The sequence below is a fragment of the Scyliorhinus canicula genome, chromosome 28, assembly GCF_902713615.1.
Source record: "Scyliorhinus canicula chromosome 28, sScyCan1.1, whole genome shotgun sequence".
NCBI lineage: Eukaryota > Metazoa > Chordata > Chondrichthyes > Carcharhiniformes > Scyliorhinidae > Scyliorhinus > Scyliorhinus canicula.
The window spans coordinates 13933056-13955987 of record NC_052173.1 but is presented as its reverse complement, the minus strand read 5'-3'; the positions used below and the strand labels follow the sequence as shown (position 1 = coordinate 13955987).

The window sequence follows — 22932 nt, the reverse complement described above, 5'->3', positions numbered from 1 at the left end:
ATCAAAATAGTTGACGGGCAGTTCCAGGCAGTGCCAGGGTGCCCAAAGGATATGCACCTGGCAGCCTCTGATCCCCGGGGAGACCCCCACGAGTGCCGTCCGCCTGGTCCCTATTTGTGGAAGCCACTGCTGAACGGTGCTTGCCCAAGGCCTCGGAGGCGAAGGAGATAGATCCTGTGCCTCGGGTACCTTGGCACATTTTAGTAAGACTAGCTGTCTCGCTTTAACATAAGAGATTTGCCAGAAAGTGATTCCAGCCACAATGGTCAGGATTTACATCGCCTTGACTCGTGGGGCGTTGCGAGCTGGGTAGATCCCGGGAGCGGGGTCTCCTGGCTTCGATCGGCCACGCTGCGCCGCGGCACACTGCTTTTTGGGCGCAGAGTGACGGTAAAATTGCGGCCGCAGAATTTCAATTACTCCAGGAAATTTGAACTCGTCTCTCTGGAGTATTAATCCTGGGTTACCAGTTTCGTGACATTACCTGTGCAACAGTTTCTATTGACCTTGAACTCCAGCCTTACAAATCGCCTTTTTAAACCGAAACCCAACACATTCAAAAATGTGTGCCAGCTCGGTAGAATTGTCATAATGGTGCTTGCCGCCAACATTAGTGCTGCCCCTTCGCATATTTCCTTTGAAAATGCCCTCGAACAGTTCCATCTATCTCAGAGAAACGAGGGGCAGGAAGAGGCCCTTCGAGCCTGCTCCGCCATTCATTGTTATCGTGGTTGACCCTTAACCTCAATGCCATTTTCCCATTTTCTCCTCGTACCGCTTGACGCCATTAAAATCTAAAAAGAAAAATGGAATCTCTTTCTTGAAATCGTTCAGCGACTGGGAATTCTGTGACCTTTTGTGGTCGGGAATTCCCCAGGGATTTTATGTTGCGGCTGAGTTCTGTTGAATACCCTAGAGATGGAGCAGATCCTTGCGAAGGTTGAACTCGGCATTCTGTCCCAGGTTCCTCTCGATGATCGAGAGGATGGATTTGTAGTCATCTTTCAGGCACGGTTGCCAATTGCGGGTGCGTATGTGTACACCCAGAAATGACCCCGGTTTCTTGGGTGGAGGATATCCTCATGGCTCAGCGCAGTTTCTTCAAATCCATTTACGTGTGCAGTGCATTGCCAGTATCGTTAATCAAGTTCTGGATGACCTCAATGGAGCCATCGTGTCTATTCTCCATTCTGTTTTGCAAACACGCAGCCACCTGCCAATAATGATTATGATCTTTTACTTTCCCTTCAGAAATCCAAGCATACGGAAAGTGACAAACTCCAGGTTCAAATCCAGGCCTACCTAGACAATGTTTTCGATGTGGGAGGCCTACTCGAAGATGCAGAGACTAAAAATGCGGCCTTGGAGAAAGTGGACGAACTGGAAGAGCACTTGTCACATGTGAGTACATGATCTGTAAAGGGCTTCCCACCCAGTTTATTATAAATGGTTCACGATAGCCAAGGATGTCATCTCAAACTGAGCAGGTCCATGTGTTGCACTTTTGGGTTTCTGCCTCTGGGGGCTTTTATACTGAATATCCAGGATAGTGAGGAGGGTAGGGGAAAGGGATTGTGAGCTGCCTCGCAGCCCCAGAGACCCGAATTCAATTCCGGCCTCGGGTGACTGTCTGTGAGGAGTCTGCACGTTCTCCCCGTGTCTGCGTGGGTTTCCTCCGGGTGCTCCGGGTTCCTCCCACAGTCCAAAGACGTGCTGTTAGGTGGATTGGCCATGTTAAATTGTCCCTTAGTGCCCAAAGATGTGCAGGTTAGGTGGATTGGCCATGCTAAATTGTCCCTTAGTGTCCAAAGATGTGGGGCGCGATTCTCCGCCCCCCCACGCCAGGTGAGAGAATAGCGGGAAAGCCTCCCGACATTTTTCAAGCCCTCCCGCTATTCTCCCCCCCGCTATTCCCCCCCCCCACACCCGACCCACGCCACGAATCGCCGCTTGCCGTTATTTACGGCAAGCGGCAATTCTCCGAGGCCGATGGGCCGAGTGGCCGGCCCTTCACGCCCGTTTCACCACGGCAGCAAACACACCTACTCGCTGCCGTCGTGAAACGGGCGCCAGATGCCTGTTTGAGGCATCTAGAGGCCCGATTGGCACGGGAGCACCACGGCTGTGCTCGGGAGAGGACAGGCCCGCGATCGTGCCCACCGATCGTCGGGCCAGCGTCCAAAACAGACGCACTCTTTCCCCTCCGCCGCCCAGCAAGATTAAGCCGCCACGTCTTGCCGGGCGGCTGAGGAGAAAGACGCCAACTGCGCATGCGCGGGTTGGCGTTGTCCAACCTGCGCATGCGCGGCTGATGTCATCGGCCGCGTCAGCCGCCGTGACGCTTGATGTGCGGCCTTAACGACCGTCGTCAAGGCCATGACGCACGGGGCCATGCTTCTAGCCCCGCCCGGGGGGGGAGAATCGGCCCCGGAAGTGGCCGTGAAGGCTGCCGTGGGTCACGACCTGTCCCACGGCAGCCTTTACGATTCTCCGCATTTGCGGAGAATCTCGCCCGTGCAGGCTAGATTTTGGGTGGGGGAGTGGGCCTGGTTAGTGTTCTTTCAGAGGGTCAGTCCAGACTCGGTGGGCTGAATGGCCTCCTTCAGCACTGTAGGAATTCTACGATTCTAACTTAAAGAGCAGTCATTACATACGTTGGGGCAATTTCTTTTTTCAATGAGTTGGTGTAAAACATTCTGAAGGAAATATTGGCATAGCTTTTGTCTCTTGCATCAGGAACTCTCACTGGCTGATGATGCATCCAATATGGCAGCTAAAATGTTTCATATTTCCTGGACAGAATTTATGTGTTTCTGTCAGAGGGTGTGTTTTCTTAGCCTCCCAATTCAATAAATCCAGCAGCAAGCCTTTTGTGAGTTTAAAAACAAAGAAGGTTATTTATTATCACATGCTTACCCCAAAATGATGCAATGTTTCACTCGCTCGTCTCTCAGGCACACAAAGGTTAGATACGGATGAAGATAATATACTGTTACAGTTTATTAGAATCTCAGTCTCTTTCATCGCAGGCCTGTAGTTTCTTGGATAAAAGTTGAAATGAAGGCCTGGTTAAGTGAAGGATTCTCAGCAGGCTTCTTGTCGTCAAATTTCTAATGAAAATGAAATGAAAATCGCTTATTGTCACAAGTAGGCTTCAAATGAAGTTACTGTGAAAAGCCCCGAGTTGCCACATTCCGGCGCCTGTTCGGGGAAGCTGGTACGGGAATTGAACCGTGCTGCTGGCCTGCCTTGGTCTGCTTTAAAAGCCAGCGATTTAGCCCAGTGTGCTAAACCAGCCCCTGGTTTAAGCGAATGGTTCTGAGACGAACCTCTCTCTCTGTTTGGATCACCCGCTTTCAAGGTATTGCTGTTCATTACCTTGGCTGCTTTCTGACTTGCAGCTAGTTCAATGGATTTCCGTGGAACTCTCTATCTGCAAGTAGATTGCTGGCTGTAAAAGCACACAACACAATTGGCCCTTCATCATGTGACTTCCACAAGTTCAAAGTCATTTTTCCAAATGGTGGTGTGTATTTTGCTCCAAACTATCCTGTGTTGTCGTTTGACACCTTAAGATTTGCCCAGTCTAGCTTGGATGAGGGGTAACAAATGTAATAGTGGAAGTTTGATGAGGATCAGTACACATTTGTCTTGACACACATTTGAGTTTCTATGTTCCCCTTAGTCTAGGGTGAAACACAGTCAGGTTAGCTGGAATTCTATAGTTCACTTTTGTCGATCCATCCTTAAACAAAAGGATGTTTGGATTCCCTGGATGGCTGCGAATGCCCATTTTTAATTAGGTACGCGCTTGAGACTTTGGACTGTCTGAAGCTCCAAATGCAGTGGCCATTTTGATAGAAAAAAGCAAATGCCTGCAGAGGCTGGAATCTGAAACAGAAACAGACAACACTGGCCAATCTCGGCAGGTCTGACAGCCTCTGTGGAGAGAGAAGGGAGCGAACGTTTCGAGTCTGGATGACTCTCTTTGACAAAGAGTCATTCAGACTCAGACCTGGGGAAATTGGCCATTTTAATACTCGGTGTCTGTCCAGTGTTTAAACAGTATTGACTGACAGTTCACAATGTACTAGGCCGCGACACAGCCCTGACTGAAAAATCAACATCTTGATATTTATGCAGGGAGTCTGCTAATGATTTCTCCGCCCCCCCTCATTGGGGAAGCTCATACTCCCAAAGGATTGTGGGATTGCCATTAGTCCCCAGCCAGTGGTAAGTAGGCAGCGTTAGAACACGTGGGATATTAGCTTTGGGTAGACTGCACTCCACGCCACCTGCATCCTTCAGGTGGAACTTGAATCCGTGACATTCTGATTGGGAAGGCCAGGTGATTTGGGGACCATCTGGCATCTGTAATTTAGAGATGTTGGGACCTAAATTTCTGGAAGAATGGTACCTTAGAGCAGTCCCACAATGCTAGGCACTTAGAATCTAAATCTTTAGCTGTGAATACTCCTGAACCTATCGGGAAGGAGAAGAGTATTATGGCTTTAGATGACTGGAATTGAAACAGCCCTTCTTCCCCCACCGCAGTTATCGGAGCGGCTTCAGGACTTGGAGAATGAAAATATGATGAGGGTAGCCGAACTGGAAAAGCAGCTATTACACCGGGATAATGAACTGGAAACTATAAAGGTAAGGCCTTCAAACTCGGAATAGTACAGTGTTTTTGGAATCTTGAAATCTCAATTGAAAAGTAAACAAAGCAAAAGCTTGTCCAGAGTGGCAACCGCTGTCCGTTTTAAGGAGGGGGCAGAATAATGGAAGTTCCTATTACACAGTTTTCAGTGACAATAATGGAGGAATCGCAGGAAAATATGGAGCGGCCTAATTAATGGCGTTAACTCGTTTACCTCAATAATGTCCACATTCTCTTGAGCCTTTTATGCTGTAAATGTACTTTAGACCAGGACACTAGGCCATGGAAAACCTGGGACTCTGAAATGAGACTTTTCTTTTTTTAGTTTGATTAACTTTGATGCAATTCTCTGTTGTATTTTGAAATCAGTCAAATATTGAAGACAATTTTGATGCACTTAAAGCTCCTTGACCAGATTGAAAGTTGAGGATACTACTACCTCCAAGTACGGAGCTTTCACCCCAGTGGTTGCCTTTTCCTTGAAGCCAGATGCTGGAAACTCCATAGCAGGCTTTAGTGATTGTTGTAGGCCCGGTTGCTTCCTTTGACCACCCTGCACACCCAGTTGGCGGAGAATGCTTGGAAGTGTGGCCCACTCCCTGCTGCGCGCTTGAAAACAACTTAAGCTCGTTGGCGAGCAGCGCAACGTAACGCCACGCACTATTTGACTGCAAGCCTTGCCTCCATTTTGTGCCCTGACAGGAGACGTACAAGGATGCCAGCAGCCAGGTGCACACGTTGCGGAGGATGATCAAGGAGAAAGAGGAAGCTCTACAGCGGCAGTTTCACCTGGGAAAACAGTTGACGGATTTGCAGCAAGGCCCCAGCGGCGATTGTCCTGATGGCATTCTTGCCGCGCTGCCTCGATCTGCCCTGGGTCTGGAACCAATCCAAAGCATTCCTTCAACGCCAACAGCGCCAACCCCTCCTCCTCAACCCCTCGCTCCGCCGTTATCAGGTAATACTGCACTCCTTCTCAGCACTGAGATAAAAAGGTAGGGGTTGGGGGAAGGGGGGATAATTGGGATGGGAAGTGCAGGAAGCTTAGCGCAGAGAAAGCACAAGAGGGATAAGACCTGTTCTGGCTTTTTTTGCTGCTGAGTACAAGGCTGAACGACACAGGTAGGGAAAGGGACGGGGATGTAAAACAGGAATTCAGGGAGCTAGGCTGGAAGCTGAGAGCCAGGACAGACCGTGTTGCCATCTCTGGTTTGTTGCCGGTGCCATGTGCTAGCGAGGTGAGGAACAGGGAGAGAGTGCAGCTGAACACGTGGCTACAGGGCAGGGGCAGGAGGGAAGTGAGGAACAGGGAGAGAGTGCAGTTAAACACGTGGCTACAGGGATGGTGTAGGAGGGAAGTGAGGAACAGGGAGAGAGTGCAGTTAAACACGTGGCTACAGGGATGGTGTCGGAGGGAGGTAAGGAACAGGGAGAGTGCAGTTAAACACGTGGCTACAGGGATGGTGCAGGAGGGAAGTGAGGAACAGGGAGAGAGTGCAGTTAAACACGTGGCTACAGGGCTGGGGCAGGAGGGAGGTGAGGAACAGGGAGAGAATGCAGCTGAACACGTGGCTACAGGGCAGGGGCAGGAGGGAAGTGAGGAACAGGGAGAGAGTGCAGTTAAACACGTGGCTACAGGGATGGTGTAGGAGGGAAGTGAGGAACAGGGAGAGAGTGCAGTTAAACACGTGGCTACAGGGATGGTGTCGGAGGGAGGTAAGGAACAGGGAGAGTGCAGTTAAACACGTGGCTACAGGGATGGTGCAGGAGGGAAGTGAGGAACAGGGAGAGAGTGCAGTTAAACACGTGGCTACAGGGCTGGGGCAGGAGGGAAGTGAGGAACAGGGAGAGAGTGCAGCTGAACACGTGGCTACAGGGCTGGGGCAGGAGGGAGGTGAGGAACAGGGAGAGAGTGCAGCTGAACACGTGGCTACAGGGCTGGGGCAGGAGGGAAGTGAGGAACAGGGAGAGTGCAGTTAAACACGTGGCTACAGGGATGGTGTAGGAGGGAGGGCTTCAGTTACTTGGATAATTGGAGCACATTCTGGAGAAGGTGGGACCTGTACAAACAGGACGGGTTACACCTGAACCAGAGGGGCACCAATATCCTGGGAGGGAAATTTGCTACGGCTCTTCGGGGGAGTTTAAACTAATTTGGCAGGGGAATGGGAAACTGATTTGTAGTCTAGGAGATAGCATTGCTGGAGTTCAGGAAGTTGAGGGTCGTGCAGTACTGAGGAAGGTACCAGGGTCACAAGAGTGGACCTGCAGGCATGAAGGTGGTTTGAAGTGTGTCTACTTCAATGCGAGGAGCATCAGGAATAAGGTCGGTGAGCTTGAAGCATGGATTGGTAGCTGGGACTACGATGTTGTGGCCATTACGGAGACGTGGATAGAACAGGGGCAGGAATGGTTGTTGGAGGTTCTGGGCTTTAGATGTTTCAGTAATATTCGGGAACGTGGTAAAAGAGGTGGAGGAGTCGCATTGTTAATCAAGGAGAGTATTATGGCTGCAGAAAGGCAGTTTGAGGAGGATCTGTCTACTGAGGTAGTGTGGGCTGAAGTTAGAAATAGGAAAGGAGCGGTCACTTTGTTAGGAGTTTTCTATAGGCCCCCAAACAGTAACAGTGAAGGAAAAGATTGCAATGCAGATTTTGGATAGGTGCGGTAGTCACACGGTAGTTGTCATGGGTGACTTTAACTTTCCAAATATTGATTGGAACCACTATAATTCGAATAGTTTGGATGGGGCTGTTTTTATCCAGTGTGTGCAGGAGGGTTTCCTCACACAATATGTGGATAGGCAGACAAGAGGCGGGGCCACATTGGATTTGGTACTGGGTAACTAACCAGGCCAAGTGTTAGATTTGGTTGTGGGAGAGCACTTTGGAGATAGTGACCACAATTCGGTGACTTTCACTATTGCAATGGAGAGGGATAGGAACATACGGCAGGGCAAGGTTTATAACTAGGGGAAGGGTAATTACGATGCGATTAGGCAAAAATTGGGGAGCATAAGATGGAAACAGGAACTGTCAGGGATAGGCACAACTTAGATGTGGAGCTTGTTCAAGGAGCAAATACTGCGTGTCCTTGATATGTATGTCCCTGTCAGGCAGGGAGGAAATGGTCGAGTAAGGGAACCATGGTTTACAAAAGAGGTTGAATGTCTTGTCAAGAGGAAGAAGGGGGCTTATGTAAGGATGAGAAAACAAGGTTCAGTTCGGGCACTTGAGGGATACAAGATAGCTAGGAAGGAGCTCATGAAAGGGCTTAGGAGAGCTAGGAGGGGACATGAGAAGTCCTTGGCGGGTAGGATCAAGGAAAACCCCAAGGCTTTTTACACTTATGTGAGGAATAAAAGAATGACCAAGGTGAAGTTAGGGCCGGTCAAGGACAGTAGTAGGAACGTGTGTATGGAGTCTGAAGATATAGGAGAGGCCCTAAATGAATACTTTTCTTCAGTGTTCACAAAGGAGAGGGGCCATGTTGTTGAGGAGGATAGTGCGATACAGGCTGGAGGAGGTAGATATTTGGTAGGAAGATGTGTTAGAAATTTTGAGAAGCCTGAGGATAGATAAGTCCCCTGGGCCTGATGGGATATATCCTAGGATTCTTTGGGAAGCGAGGGATGAGATTGCAGAGCCTTTAGCTTTTATCTTTATGTCCTCACTGTCTACAGGAATAGTGCCAGAAGACTGGAGAGAGGCAAATGTTGTCACCTTGTTCAAGAAAGGGAATAGGTATAACCCTGGGAATTATAGGCCGGTTAGTCTCACTTCGGTCATAGGTAATTTATTCGAAAGTGTTCTGAAGGATAGGATTTATGATCATTTGGAAAGATACAGCTTAATCCGGGATAGTCAGCACGGATTTGTGAGGGGTAAGTCTTGCCTCACAAGTTTGATTGTATTCTTTGAGGAGGTAACTAAGTACAGAGATGAAGGTAGAGCAGTTGATGTTGTATACATGGATTTTAGTAAGGCGTTTGAGAAGGTGCCCCATGGTCGGCTCATGCAGAAAGTAAGGAGACATGGCATAGAGGGAAATTTGGCCGATTAGATCGGTAACTGGCTATCACATAGAAGACAGAGGGTGGTGGTGAATGGTAAATTTTCATCCTGGAGCCCAGTTACCAGCGGTGTACCACAGGGATCAGTGCTGGGTCCTCTGCTATTTGTGATTTTTATCAATGACTTGGAGGTGGGGGCTGAAGTTTGGGTTAGTAAATTTGTTGATGACACCAAGATTGGTGGAGTAGTGGATGAGGTGGAGGGCTGTTGTCGGCTGCAAAGAGACATTGATAGGATGCAGAGCTGTGCCGAAAAATGGCAGATGGAGTTTAACCCTGATAAGTGTGAGGTGATTCATTTTGGTCAGACAAATTTGAATGCGGATTACAGGGTCAACAGCAGAATGTGGAGGAGCAGAGAGATCTCGGAGTTCATGTCCATAGATCTCTGAAAGTTGCCACCCAAGTGGATAGAGCCGTGAAGAAAGCCTATAGTGTGTTAGTGTTTATTAACGGGGGATTGAGTTTAAGAGCCGTGAGGTTATGCTGCAACTGTACAAGGCCTTGGTTAGACCACATTTGGAATATTGTGTGCAGTTCTGGTCACCTCATTATAGGAAGGATGTGGAAGCATTGGAAAGGGTGCAAAGGAGATTTACCAGGATGCTGCCTGGATTGGAGGGTAGGTCTTATGAGGAAAGGTTGAGGGAGCTAGAGCTTTTCTCATTGGAGTGAAGGAGGATGAGAGGTGACTTAATTGAGGTGAATAAGATGATGCGAGGGACAGATAGAGTGGACGTTCAGCGACTTATTCCTCGGGTGGATGTAGCTGTTACAAGGGGGCAAGGTTCATGGTGGAAGATATAGGAGGGATGTCAGAGGTAGGTTCTTTACTCAGAGAGTGGTTGGGGCGTGGAACGCACTCCCAGCTATGGTAGTGGAGTCGGACACTTTAGGAACTTTCAAGCGGTTATTGGATAGGCATATGGAGTGCACTCGAATGATTGGGAGTCGGTTGATTTGATCTTAGTTTCAGACTAGTTTGGCACAACATCGTGGGCCGAACGGCCTGTACTGTACTATGTTCTATGAATGGCCCTTACTCGTCCATTCTTAAAATGGTGCCAACAATTTGATTGACATTAATAGGCTATATTTGCGACTTAGATTAGACCGTCCCTTGTTGAGGATTGGGCAACTTTGCACAGCTGAAATGTGGCCCGTGAAAATAGTGACCGATATAAATGGTCTTGGAATGATAGAGCAGCTTGCCAAGCTTGACTTTTCACTCCGCACCCAAGCCCACGTTCCCGACTCTGTCCCCAGCAGGAATTCAATCAATCGGTGTTGGTGACTGTGCTCCGTCTCGGCAATGCCAGGGAACCTCCGCGAGTTTGTTATGTTGGTGGAACCGATGTGCGAAACCACTCCGTTTTCGAAAGAGAGAAGTCGCAAAGAATGGGCTGGGTTTGCCAAAAAGGCGTCACTCCTCATGCCGGTTCTCGGCACTTGCAAACGCAATAATAATAATAATCTTTATTAGTGTCACAAGTAGGCTTACATTAACACTGCAATGTAGTTACTGTGAAAAGCCCCTAGTCGCCACATTCCGGCGCCTGTTCGGGTCACAGAGGGAGAATTCAGAATGTCCAATTCACCTAACAAGCACGTCTTTCGGGACTTGTGGGAGGAAAGGGGCTGGTTTAGCTCACTGGGCTAAATCGCTGGCTTTGAAAGCAGACCAAGCAGGCCAGCAGCACGGTTCGATTCCCGTACCAGCCTCCCCGGACAGGCGCCGGAATGTGGCGACTAGGGGCTTTTCACAGTAACTTCATTGAAGCCTACTCGTGACAATAAGTGATTTTCATTTCATTTTCAAACGGGAGCACCCGGAGGAAACCCACGCAGACACAGGGCGAACGTGCAGACTCCACATAGACGAATCGAAACTAGGACCCTGGCCTGGTGAAGCAAAAGTGCTAACCACTGTGCTACCCTGCAGGGGAAGGAAAATGACACGCTGAACGAACCCGATTCTGACAGATCAACCCCCATTCTCGCCCATATCCTTCAATTCCTTCTCTCGACACAAAGACATTGAATTGCTTTTTACATTCATTTATTCTGTCTGGTTCAGTGCTGTTCCCTGGTAATTCAATACTCCCCTCTCGTCGCCCTTTGAGTAAGAAGATACTGCTGGACTTCCCTCCTTGCACCCTTCCCATTTTAACGATCCCGAGGGAGTTGAAGCCGCTACCACAGCAAGCATTGCACTAGAATAGATGCTGCCTCTTAGCTTGACAGTCCCGACAAGTTCAGTCAGGTTACCTTGAAGTCTTTATTGAAGGAAACCGGCCGAGTGTTCCTTTAACCTTTCCCCGCGACTTAAATTTTATCTAAGCGCCACTAAGCCCTTCTCGGCTCCTTCCAGCACTGCTGTCGGCGGTGAGGTGACGTGAAGCTGCCCTTTGACCTGCCTGAAATTAATTTTGAAATTTGGGAGCTCTGAGCCTCGTTTGATAACACTGCTCCTGGTTGTGTCGAGGAAATGAAGGTCCCCTGCCACTGTCTCTGCCTTCCTCCACGCCTGGTTGCAATGAGATCAGAAGTCAGTAATATCCAAAGAACGTACAGCGCTGCAAAAAAAAAAAACAATTGCCTAAGTCAACCTCTTAATGAATGAAACAGCCTTACTGAGTTTCTCCAGAGGAAATGAAACAAAAATATGACTTAATACACATTTTAGTGCAGGCGAGGAGTTGGGAATCGCTTACAAAGTAGCAGATGTAGCATGAAAGCGGAGAATGGAAATCCCGAAAGAGAGTGCGTGCATGATTGTGGGTTGGGAAATCACCTGGTTAACCGATGGGAAGAATTTTCCAACCTTTTATCAGACTGGTGACTGTTGATTTTATGGTCACATCAGCACAGGAGCAGGCCAGTCGGCCCAACTGATCTATGCTGGTGTTTGTGCTCCGCACCTCACCCTATCTGCAATACCTTCTGTTGCTTTCCCCTGCATGAGTTTTCGAACCTCCCCTTTTAAAGCGTCTGTGCCATGGCAACTCAATTATTCCCTGTGATCGTGCATTCCGCATCCCGACCACTCTCTGGGGGAAAAATACGTTTCTCCTGAAATCCCGATTCGTGTCATTTTTAATTTTTTTTTAATTTTTCAATTTTAGAGTGCCCAATTCATTTTTTTTTCCAATTAAGGGCCAATCCGCCTACCCTGCACATCTTTGGGTTGGGGGGGGGGGGGGGGGGGGGGGGGTGAAACCCACGCGAACATGGGGAGAATGTGCAAACTCCACACAGGGCCAGGATCGAACCTGGGACCTCGGCACCGTGAGCCAACAGGGTTAACGCACGTGCTGCCCATCCAATTTGTATAATAATGGCCATCTCATATTTAATGGCGCCTAAGTTTGGTCCCCCCCCCCCCCCCCCCCCCAACAAGTGGAACCATCTTTCCGACATTTACCCTAGCGAAACTCCTTCATTCTTCTAAAAGTCTACACAAGGGGCACGATTCTCCTACCCCCCCGCCGGGTGGGAGAATTGCCCGGGGTCGGCGTGAATCCTGCCCCCTCCGTCCTCCTAATTCAACCCCCCCCCCCCCCCCCCCCCAAAAACTGGCCCAGCATGAGTCGCGCCGCCCGCCTCAGAGAATGACGGGGTCTGGCGCGACGCGATGGGCGGCAAGTCTGCCCGAATTCTGCGGCCCGCGATGGGCCGAAGTCCCGCCCGTCTGTTGCCAGTCCCGCCGGCGTAAATTGGAGTAGGTCCCTTACCGGAGGGACCCAGCGGCCCGGGCGGGCTCCGGGGTTCTTTGGGGGGGGGGGGCATGGGGGGATCTAGCCCCGCGAGTGCCCCCCACGGTAGCCTGGCCCGCGACCGGGGCCCACCGATCCGCGGGCGGGCCTGTGCCATGGGGGCACTCTATCCTTCCGCACCGGAGTCTGTGATCCTCCGCCATTCCCGGTGCGGAAGCGAATCCCTCTGCGCATGCACGGGGATGATGCCAGCACGCGCTGGCACTCCCGCGCATTCGCCGACTCGCGCCGGCCGGCGGAGGCCCTTTGGCAGCAGTTGGCGTGCCGCGAAGCCCCTTTCCCGCCGGCCGGCGGGGCGCCAACCACTCCGGAGCGGGCCTAGCCCCTGAAGGTTCGGAGGATTCCGTACCTTTGGGGTGGCCCGACGCCAGAGTGGTTCACGCCACTCCATCCCGCCGGGATCCCCCGCCCCATCGGGTAGGGGTGAATCCTGCCCAAGGTCACCCCTCAACCGATTAATTTTACAAAATGGAGACTAGAACTATGCATGGCACTCTGAAGTACACAGTTGAGTAGGCCTTCCAATCTCCTTTATCACTCGAGCCAGTGGCACTGCCTCTGACAGGTTGAAGGGAGGTTTGCCAGCAACAGCAAGAATTTCTTTTCTCCCTTTTTAAAAAAGTTAGAGTACCTACGGTAATTCATTTTTTCCAATTAAGCGGCAATTTAGCGTGGCCAATCCACCTACCCTGCACATCTTTGGGTTGTGGGGGTGAAACCCACGCAAACACGGCGAGAATGTGCAAACTCCACACGGACCGTGACCCAGAGCCGGGATCGAAACTGGGTCCCCAGTGCCATAGACAGCAGTGCTAACCACTGTGCCACCATGCCGCCCCGCAACTTCAAGAATTGGCAGGCAATCCCTCTCCCGAAGGAACTTGCATGCCTCCTTTTCGTAGAATTTCATCGAATTCCTACAGTGCAGAAGGAGGCCATTCGGCACATCGGGTCTGCGCCGGCCCTCTGACAGAGCACCCTACCTAGACTCACTCCCCCGTGAACCTGGAGCCCCACCTAACCTTTGAGTACTAAGGGACAATTTAGCGCGGCCAGTCCACTTAACCTGCACATCTTTCGGGACTGTGGGAGGAAACCGGAGCACCCGGAGGAAACCCACCCAGACAAGGGGAGAACGTGTAAACTTCACACAGTCACCCAAGGCTTGAATTGAACCCATGTCCCTGGTGCTGTGAGGCAGCAGTGCTAACCACTGTGCTACCATGTCGCTGCTCATCCAACTGCTTGAACCTATGCCGCCTCCCCTCATCATGACCGTTTCACAAGACCATCGATGAATGATCGATTCAGATGCTGCCGAGCGCGTTGTGTTTACATTCGGCCTAATCTCAGGTTGCCAATTTTGCAAATTGGTCTTAACGAATTTCTTGATCCTATTGAAAATGGCAATATTTTTATAATGAATTTCTTTCCCACCTGGGGGTCTTGTTGCTTCTCCTTGCTGGACTGCATTATGGGTAAAATGACCAGGACATAATTCAGGCCAAGTGTTACAATCACCGGAGAGATCAATAATCATTCAGAAGAGTTAAGAATTTCAGTGACTGACTCGAAAGAATTAGAGGACAAGATTTTATAGTTTGAGACATTTACTGTAACAAACACTCTAAAAGCAACAAGACTAGGCAATTAACTACAGACTTTTCAACACAACCGAAAATCCCATGCTGTATTTATACATTACTCCACATTTTCTGTAGAGTAGTAGGTTTGACTTTGAAGTCCAAAAGCTGTAACCACAAGACATAAGAGTAAAAGCAGCTGTTTGGTCCATTGAGTCCTTTCCGCCATTCAATAAAATCATGAGTGATCTGATATGATTATCCTCAACTCCGCATTCCTGCCTTATCCCCATGACCCTTGATTTGCTTATTGATTAAGAGATCACATATCATTTCCCCTCCCCCTGCATGTCGCTCCCCACCCCACCAGCTCCTCCATTTGACCTTGAATTAAAAGAGGCAGTTTAAAACACGACCATCTTACAAAGTCTCACATTCATAACAACAAAGAATCAAAAAAAGCTGGGATCACTGCAAATTATTGACTCAATGGGTTGTGGGTAGCCCTCCATGGACAGCATGGACCTATCTTTCACTGAGATGGTTGTGCAGTTCCAAATATCTCCACAGTCCTCACATGGCACTGGTGGCGCCTTTGTGGGTTTCCCATTCAGCCCCACCCTCTGGGAACAATGATGGAAGGAAGTGTGCACTGGGGATATAGACACACACTTTGGTCTTTGAGAGAGTAAATGTAAAGCAATTGTGTATACAATGTGTGTATATTTTCCCAGGGCATGTATGAATTGGAAGGAGTTAATAACGTTTGTCTTTTCCTGCAGGTCACGGCCCCCCTCCACCACCACCGCCACCACCTGCAGCTCCCCCGTTACCTGGTAGTTCTCTCTCAGTCATCCTTAGTCATGGATTGTCAGGTAATTGTTTTCTGTTGTGCTGAGAATTCTTGCTGAAACCGCCTGGGTCAAAGGCCGTGGACATATGGGGGTCATTTTGCGCGTGCATTGGCCACGGGAGCTACTGGCAATGTGGGTGCAAAACCGCGCGAGAATTGGAAAACAAGATTCACGCCGGCGAGATCTCCCTTCCTGATGTTCCCCACCCCCTCGCCAATGCCATAACGAGGGGCGGGATCCTTATTTTAATACGTTTTCATAAATTTTAATGTCTTTATCGGGCTTCTCCGCCATATGTTTGCCAAACGTTTCGAATGCCCCCGTCGCTGACGTGATGTCACATCGGCGAGGTTTACAACAGGTTTTTAAAAACGTGAAGCAGACAAGCGTATCCCACCCGGGGGTGGGGTGGCAGCACAAAGGTAAGTATAATCCCTGGACTCACTCCCACCCCCCTCCAGCTCCCTACAACGCTCCCTATCTCTGTAACCTCCTCCAGCCCCTACACCCCTCCCTATCTCTGTAACCTCCTCCAGCCCCTACACCCCCTCCCTATCTCTGTAACCTCCTCCAGCCCCCTACACCCCTCCCTATCTCTGTAACCTCCACCAGCCCCCTACACCCCTCCCTATCTCTGTAACCTCCTACAACCCTCCCTATCTCTGTAACCTCCTCCAGCCCTACAACCCTCCCTATCTCTGTAACCTCCTCCAGCCCGACAACCCTCCCTATCTCTGTAACCTCCTCCAGCCCTACAACCCTCACTATCTCTGTAACCTCCTCCAGCTCCCTACACCCCTCCCTATCTCTGTAACCTCCTCCAGCTCCCTACAACGCTCCCTATCTCTATAACCTCCTCCAGCCCCCTACACCCCTCCCTATCTCTGTAACCTCCTCCAGCCCCCCTACACCCCTCACTATCTCTGTAACCTCCTCCAGCCCCGACAACCCCCTCCCTATCTCTGTAACCTTCAGCTCCCTACACCCCCTCCCTATCTCTATAACCTCCTCCAGCCCCTACAACGCTCCCTATCTCTGTAACCTCCTCCAGCCCCTACACCCCTCCTTATCTCGGTAACCTCCTCCAGCCCCGACACCCTTTCCTATCTCTGTAACCTCCTCCAGCCACCGACACCCCTCCCTATCTCTGTAACCTCCTCCAATCCCTACACCCTCCTTATTTCTGTAACCTCCTCCAGCCCCTACAACCTGCCCTATCTCTGCATCCTCCTCCACCTCCCTACACCCCCTCTCTATCTCTGTAACCTCCTCCAGCCCCTACACCCCCCTCCCTATCTCTGTAACCTCCTCCAGCCCCCCTACACTCCCTCCCTATCTCTGTAACCTCCTCCAGCCCCTACACCCCCCTCCCTATCTCTGTAACCTCCCCCAGCCCCCCTACACCTCCTCCCTATCTCTGTAACCTCCTCCAGCCCCCACAGCCCTCCCTCTCTCTGTAACCTCCTCCAGCCCCTACAACCCTCCCTATCTCTGTAACATCCTCCAGACCCTACAACCCTCCCTACCTCTGTAACCTCCTCCCGTCCCTACAACCCTCCCTTTCTCTGTAACCTCCAGCCCCTACACCCCTCCCTATCTCTGTAACCACCTCCACCTCCCTACAACCCTCCCTATCTCTGTAACCACCTCCACCTCCCTACAACCCTCCCTATCTCTGTAACCTCCTCCAGCCCCCTACACTCCTCCCTATCTCTGTAACCTCCTCCAGCCCCCACAACCCTCCCTATCTCTGTAACCTCCTCCAGCCCCTACACACCTCCCTATCTCTGTAACCTCCTCCAACCCCCGACACCCCTCCCTATCTCTGTAACCTCCATCAGCCCCCTTACATCCCTCCCTATCTCTGTAACCTCCTTCAGCCCCTACACCCCTCCCTATCTCTGTAACCTCCTTCAGCCCCCTTACACCCCTCCCTATCTCTGTAACCTCCTTCAGCCCCTACACCCCCTCCCTATCTCTGTAACCTCCTCCAGTCCCCGACACCCCTCCCTATCTCTGTAACCACCTCCACCTCCCTACAACCCTCCCTATCTCTGTAACCTCCTCCAGCTCTGACATCCCTCCCTATCTCTGTAACCTCCTCCAGCTCCGACATCCCTCCCTATCTCTGTAACCTCCTCCAGCCCCTACAACCCTCCCTTTCTCTGTAACCTCCTCCAGATCCTACACCCCTCCCTATCTCTGTAACCTCCTCCAGCTCCGACATCCCTCCCTTTCTCTGTAACCTCCTCCAGATCCTACACCCCTCCCTATCTCTGTAACCTCCTCCAGCCCCTACACCGCTCCCTATCTCTGTAACCTCCACCAGCCCCCTACACCCCTCCCTATCTCTGTAACCTCCTCCAGCCCCTACAACCCTCCCTATCTCTGTAACCTCCTCCAGCCCCCCTACACCCCTCCCTATCTCTGTAACCTCCTCCAGCCCCCCTACAACCCTCCCTTTCTCTGTAACCTCCTCCAGATCCTACACCCCTCCCTATCTCTGTAACCTCCACCAGCCCCCTACACCCCTCCCTATCTCTGCAAACTCCTCCAGCTACAACATCCCTCCCTATCTCTGTAACCTCATCCAGTCACCTACAACCCTCCCTATCTCTTTAACCTCCTCCAGCCCCCTACACCCCTCCCTATCTCTGTAACCTCCTCCAGCCCCCTACACCCCTCCCCATCTCTGTAACCTCCTCCACCCCCTACACCCCTCCCTATCTCTGTAACCTCCTCCAGCCCCTACACCCCTCCCTATCTCTGTAACCTCCCCCAGCCCCTACAACCCTTCCTATCTCTTGTTACGGGCCAGGGCTTAGAGAACCCCAAAGTGTATCATGGAGTTCACCTGACCCACAACTTTTACTAGATTGTGGTATGGGGAGCACATGGGGCCACTCTACAGGTATGGTACAGCAGAAAATGGACCAGTGTTTTTTTTAAACAAAACAATGTTTAGTGTATGAACTCAAGTTAACCTTAAAACAAACAGTGAACATCTTAGCAACCAGTAAATCAAATACACCCCCCCCCCCAAGAATACAACACTAAGTAACCTGTATGCTGTCCTTTTACACCCAAAAGACTTAACAAACCTTCAAACAGGAGCACATTAGGTTTACATTCAATACTGAGACCTTTTTACAATTCTGAGCTCACCAAATGATCCATAGATAGACTTTGGATGGCAGAGATCACAGCAGTGCAGCTCCCTGAAAAAACTACAGACACACTCAAGCTTTTCTGAAACTGAAACTAAAAAGCAGAAGTAGAGTTCAGCTCCACCCACAATCATTCCAGTAACATGAGCAGCCAAGCATTTCATAAAGGTACAATTCTTAAACACCCATTTCTTAAAGGTGCTCTCACATGACACTCTGTAACCTCCTCCAGTCCCTGCATCCCTCCCTATCTCTGTAACCCTCCCTCACACCCAAAACCCTCCCTATCTCTGTAACCTCCTCCAGCCACTATAACCCTCCCTATCTCTGTAACCTCCTCCAGCCCCTTCACCCCAACCTATCTCTGTAACCTCCTCCAGCCCTACAACCCTCGCTATCTCTGTCAACTCCTCCATTTCCTCTGCGAGAGCAATTGCTGAAAATCAAGCATATGACAGTTAAAAGTCACTATTGAAACGTGCACTGTGAATGAGCATTCACAAAATCGCTACTCACAATACAAAAATGCTGAGAGTGAAAAACAAGCCTCCCACGAGGTGGAGCGTGTTCAGGCCATCTCCCGGATGCAGCGCCTCCACATTGCCGACGGCAGCCATTTTGCGCGCTCATCCCGGGGCCCGGCGCATGCACAATACGGCCGGGAATACGAAGCGGCCGAGAACCGCACTGCGCAGGTGCAAACAGCCAAGAGATGCACCGTACATGCGCAACGACGCACTGAGTGTCATAACGCCGACATCGTGACGTGTGCAAACTGTGGCACCGCCCACTTTAGAAAAAAATGCCCTGCAAGAGGCAAACCCTGTTTACGGTCTGGGAAGCTTAACCACTATGCAGCCCTGTCAGGAGTCAGCGATCACAATTCAGGCAGGATCGTATCAGCAGTGTGCAATACCCAACACATGACTCTGACCAAGGTAGTGCTCCAGATCCAGACGATGACTACCTTGATAACACGTACCGAGTAGGCATCATCACAAAGTGCGACTACGCCAAACCGGGAACATCGCAAGTCCAGTCAATCCTTGCTGAGGATTTCGAGGACGAATGGAACGCAGTGATGGACGTCAACCAATGCCCCATCCAGTTCAAACTGGACACAGGTGCCTCCACCAACCTGATCTCGCAGTTGGACTTCACGAGAATCAAGAAGGCTCCCAAAATCCTTCCAGCTCCCTGCAAACTCCAGGACTACAATGGCGACGCAATTAAGGCACTGGGGTCCTGCCACCTGACTGTGTCCAACCGACACAGAGACAAGCCTACGCTTCGAGATTGTTCAACCAGACAGGGCGTCCATGCTAGGTGCGCACGCCTGCAAGCAACTGAACCTCATCCAACGGGTCTACACCATGACGCTGTCTCATTCAGATCTTCAGGCCGGCATCGACAACATCCTGACCCAGTACCCAGGTGTCTTCAACGGGATGGGCACGCTTCCGTACGAGCACAGGATTCTACTATGGCCTGACGCCAAACTAATGGTCCATGCACCACGACCAGTACCTGCTCCACTTAGGGAGCGACTGAAAGCAGAGCTCACCAGCCTACAAAAGAAAGGCATCATCTCTAAGGTCACTGAACCAACCGACTTGGCCAGCTCAATGGTGTGCGTAAAAAAAGCCTTTGGGGGTCCTACGCATCTGCATTGACCCCAAGGATCTAAACAAAAACATTATGCAGGAACATTGCCCCATTCCACAAAGGGAAGAAATCACGAGCGAAATGGCACACGCGCGCTTCTGCACAAAACTGGACGCATCCCAAGGGTTTTGGCAAATTCAACTTGAAGAATCCAGCAGAAGGTTCTGCACCTTCAACACGCCTTTTGGCCGATTCTGCTACAACCGAATGCCATTTGGCATCATCTCGGCATCAGAGATATTCCATTGCATCATGGAACAGATGATGGAGGGAATAGAAGGGGTTCGTGTCTACGTTGACGATATCATAATCTGGTCTTCAACTCTGGAGGGACATGTGTCGCGACCAAAGAGGGTATTCCGACGCGTACGTGAACATGGCCTCAAAGTAAACAAAGCCAAGTGCTGTTTTGGGGCTTCCAAGCTGAAGTTCCTGGATGATCAGATATCGAAACACGGTGTAGGCCCGGACACGGACAAAATAAAAGCCATCGAGGCAATGAAAGTCCCCGAGAAAAAGAAAGCAGTACTGTGCTTCCTTGCAGTGGTAAACCTCCGAGGTAAATTCAGCCCGAATTTGGCCACACACACAACGGCCCTCTGAAAACTGATCAAGAAATCAACCGCCTTCGAGTGGAAGAGGGAACACCAGACAGAGTGGCTGGAGCTGAAGGCCAAGCTCACCATTGCACCCGTCCTTGTATTCTTTGACTCAGATTGGGAAACTAAGACATCGACCGACACGAGTCAGGATGGCATTGGGGTGGTGCTGCTACAAAAAAAACGACATATCCATCATGGGTCCCGGCAACATACGCGTCACGGGCAATGACACCGACTGAGACCAGGTACGCGCAGATTGAAAAGGAGTGTTTAGGGCTTCTCACCGGCATCCTCAAATTTCATGACTACATCTACGGCCTGCCGACATTTACCGTTGAGACGGATCACAGACCTCTGGTCCACATCATCCAAAAGGACCTGAACGACATGACACCCCAATTGCAGAGGATTCTGCTGAAACTCGGGTACGATTTCAATCTGGTGTACACGCCTGGCAAGGAGTTCATCATTGCCGATGCATCGTCCCGCTCTGTCACCTCACCGAGTGGGCCACTGGAGATCATCCAGCACATTGAATCGCAGGTGCAAATGTGCGCAAGCAACCTCCCGGCAACAGACGAAAAGCTCGTTCTCATCAGAGAAGAGACGGACAAAGACCCCCTGTTGCAGCGAGTCATCTACAACCTCAACAATGGGTGGCCGAAAGGGCAATGCCCTCAATTCTACGTCAAGGACGACCTAACGCTGATCGATGGCGTCCTGCTCAAGCTGGACAGGATAGTCATCCCGCTGCGTCTCCAGAGCGTGATGCTGCGGCAGATTCATGAAGGACACCTGAGCGTAGAAAAGTGCAGACTCAAGGCCCGGCACGCTGTCTACTGGCCCGGCATTAACCAGGACATCACGGACATGGTCCTGAACTGCGAAACCTGTCCGAGGTTCCAACCAGCACAGAGCGAGACGCTCCAACAACACGATGTGGAAACCTCTCTATGGTCCAAGGTCAGCATTGACCTATTCTACGCGAATGGTTGCGACTACATCCTACTCATTGATTACTTTTCAAACTATCCGGAGGTGCTGAAGCTGTCCGACCTCACCTCAAGGACCACCATCAAAGCGTGCAAAGAGACTTTCTCGCAGCATGGCATCCCGAATACCGTCATGAGCAATGGCCCGTGTTTCCACAGTCGAGAATGGTCCACGTTTGCGAGAGCTACAACTTCAGACACGTCACCTCCAGTCCGCACTACCCACTGTCCAACGGCAAAGCCGAAAAGGGGGTGCACATCGTCAAGCAACTCATCCTCGGACTTAGCCTCCAACATGCACCTTGCATTACTAGCATACCGGGCGACTCCTTTATCAACTGGCACGTCACCAGCTCAATTACTGATGAACAGGGACCTGCGAACAACACTTCCAGCCCTACACCTGCCCAACCCAGATCACCTACCGGTAATACAAAAGATGCAACAGCTGCGCAACAGTCAGAAACAGAACTATGACGTAGATGCCACTGATCTGGACGTGCTACCCCCGGCAGACACTGTCAGGATCAAAACACCTGATGGTGGGTGGTCTGCCCCGGCTGTCATCATTCGGCAGGCCGCGCCCACATCCCATCTGCTAAAAATGTCTGACTGCACCATTGTTCGCAGAAATCGGAGGGCACTGCGGAAAATCATACGCCCACCACCAATTCCCCCTCCACTTCCACCTGTAGAAGTGCCACCTCCAGACACCACAAACCATGGGTCCACCAGTCGTGCCTCCCACACACGCATCGAGACACACCTCTCCGGCGGTCAGCGAGGATCAGACGGAAATCCCAGAGACTGGACTGATGAACATTTGCCACATTAGACAGGCACATACACATGTGTATATATATAAAACAAAAAGGGGGAGATGTCATGATATGCAGACGCAACCAATGGGTCATCAGAACAGGACACAGCCAATGGGTAATCAGGACACCCAGAGGTGGCATTACCACAAGGGGGCACCACATGACCCATATAAAAAGGACAAGGCACACAGGCTCTGCCTCTCCCACTGGTAGAAACCTAGAGAGCAGGACAGGGTTGATTAACAGCAACATCACATCCGAGCATGTGGTTTAGAGCAAGCTTGTATAGTTAGCAGAGTAGACTGAGTTACTAGAGGCAGATTAGCAGAGTGTCAAACTCATTTAGGAGCATTGTTAATCGCTCAATAAATACATTAAACTTATCTCCGAATCTGGAGCGTCCTTCAGCAAAGCCTACATCAAGTAGCAGCTTATTTTACTCGAGGTAACACAACGCAACATGGAGTCTGCACGTTCTTCCCATGGGTTTCCTCCGGGTGCTCCGGTTTCCTCCCACAGTCCAAAGATGTGTAGGTTAGATGGATTGACCATGCTAAATTGTCCCTTAGTGTCCAGGGTTAGATTATGCAGTTACGGGGATAGGGGAGTGTGGGCCTGGGTAAAGCAGTCGGTGCAGACTCGATGGGCCAAATGGCCTCCTTCTGCACTGTAGGGATTATATGCTATTGAGATGAGTTGAGTGTACGTGTCACAACATCATCTCTTTTACCTAACTTCAA

The 22932-nt window shown here is 50.7% G+C and overlaps 1 protein-coding gene across 1 annotated transcript in view; it reads left to right on the top strand.

Moving 5' to 3' along the window:
- LOC119958101 (formin-like protein 3) overlaps positions 1-22932 on the top strand; it is a 154574-nt gene that overhangs the window by 93033 nt on the left and 38609 nt on the right. Inside the window, exons 12-18 of the mRNA XM_038786329.1 lie at positions 1252-1401; positions 4555-4656; positions 5363-5618; positions 14874-14966; positions 19051-19236; positions 19388-19746; positions 20785-20922. Coding sequence (XP_038642257.1) covers positions 1252-1401; positions 4555-4656; positions 5363-5618; positions 14874-14966; positions 19051-19236; positions 19388-19746; positions 20785-20922 — 1284 coding nt within the window. The remainder of the gene's footprint in view (positions 1-1251; positions 1402-4554; positions 4657-5362; positions 5619-14873; positions 14967-19050; positions 19237-19387; positions 19747-20784; positions 20923-22932) is intronic.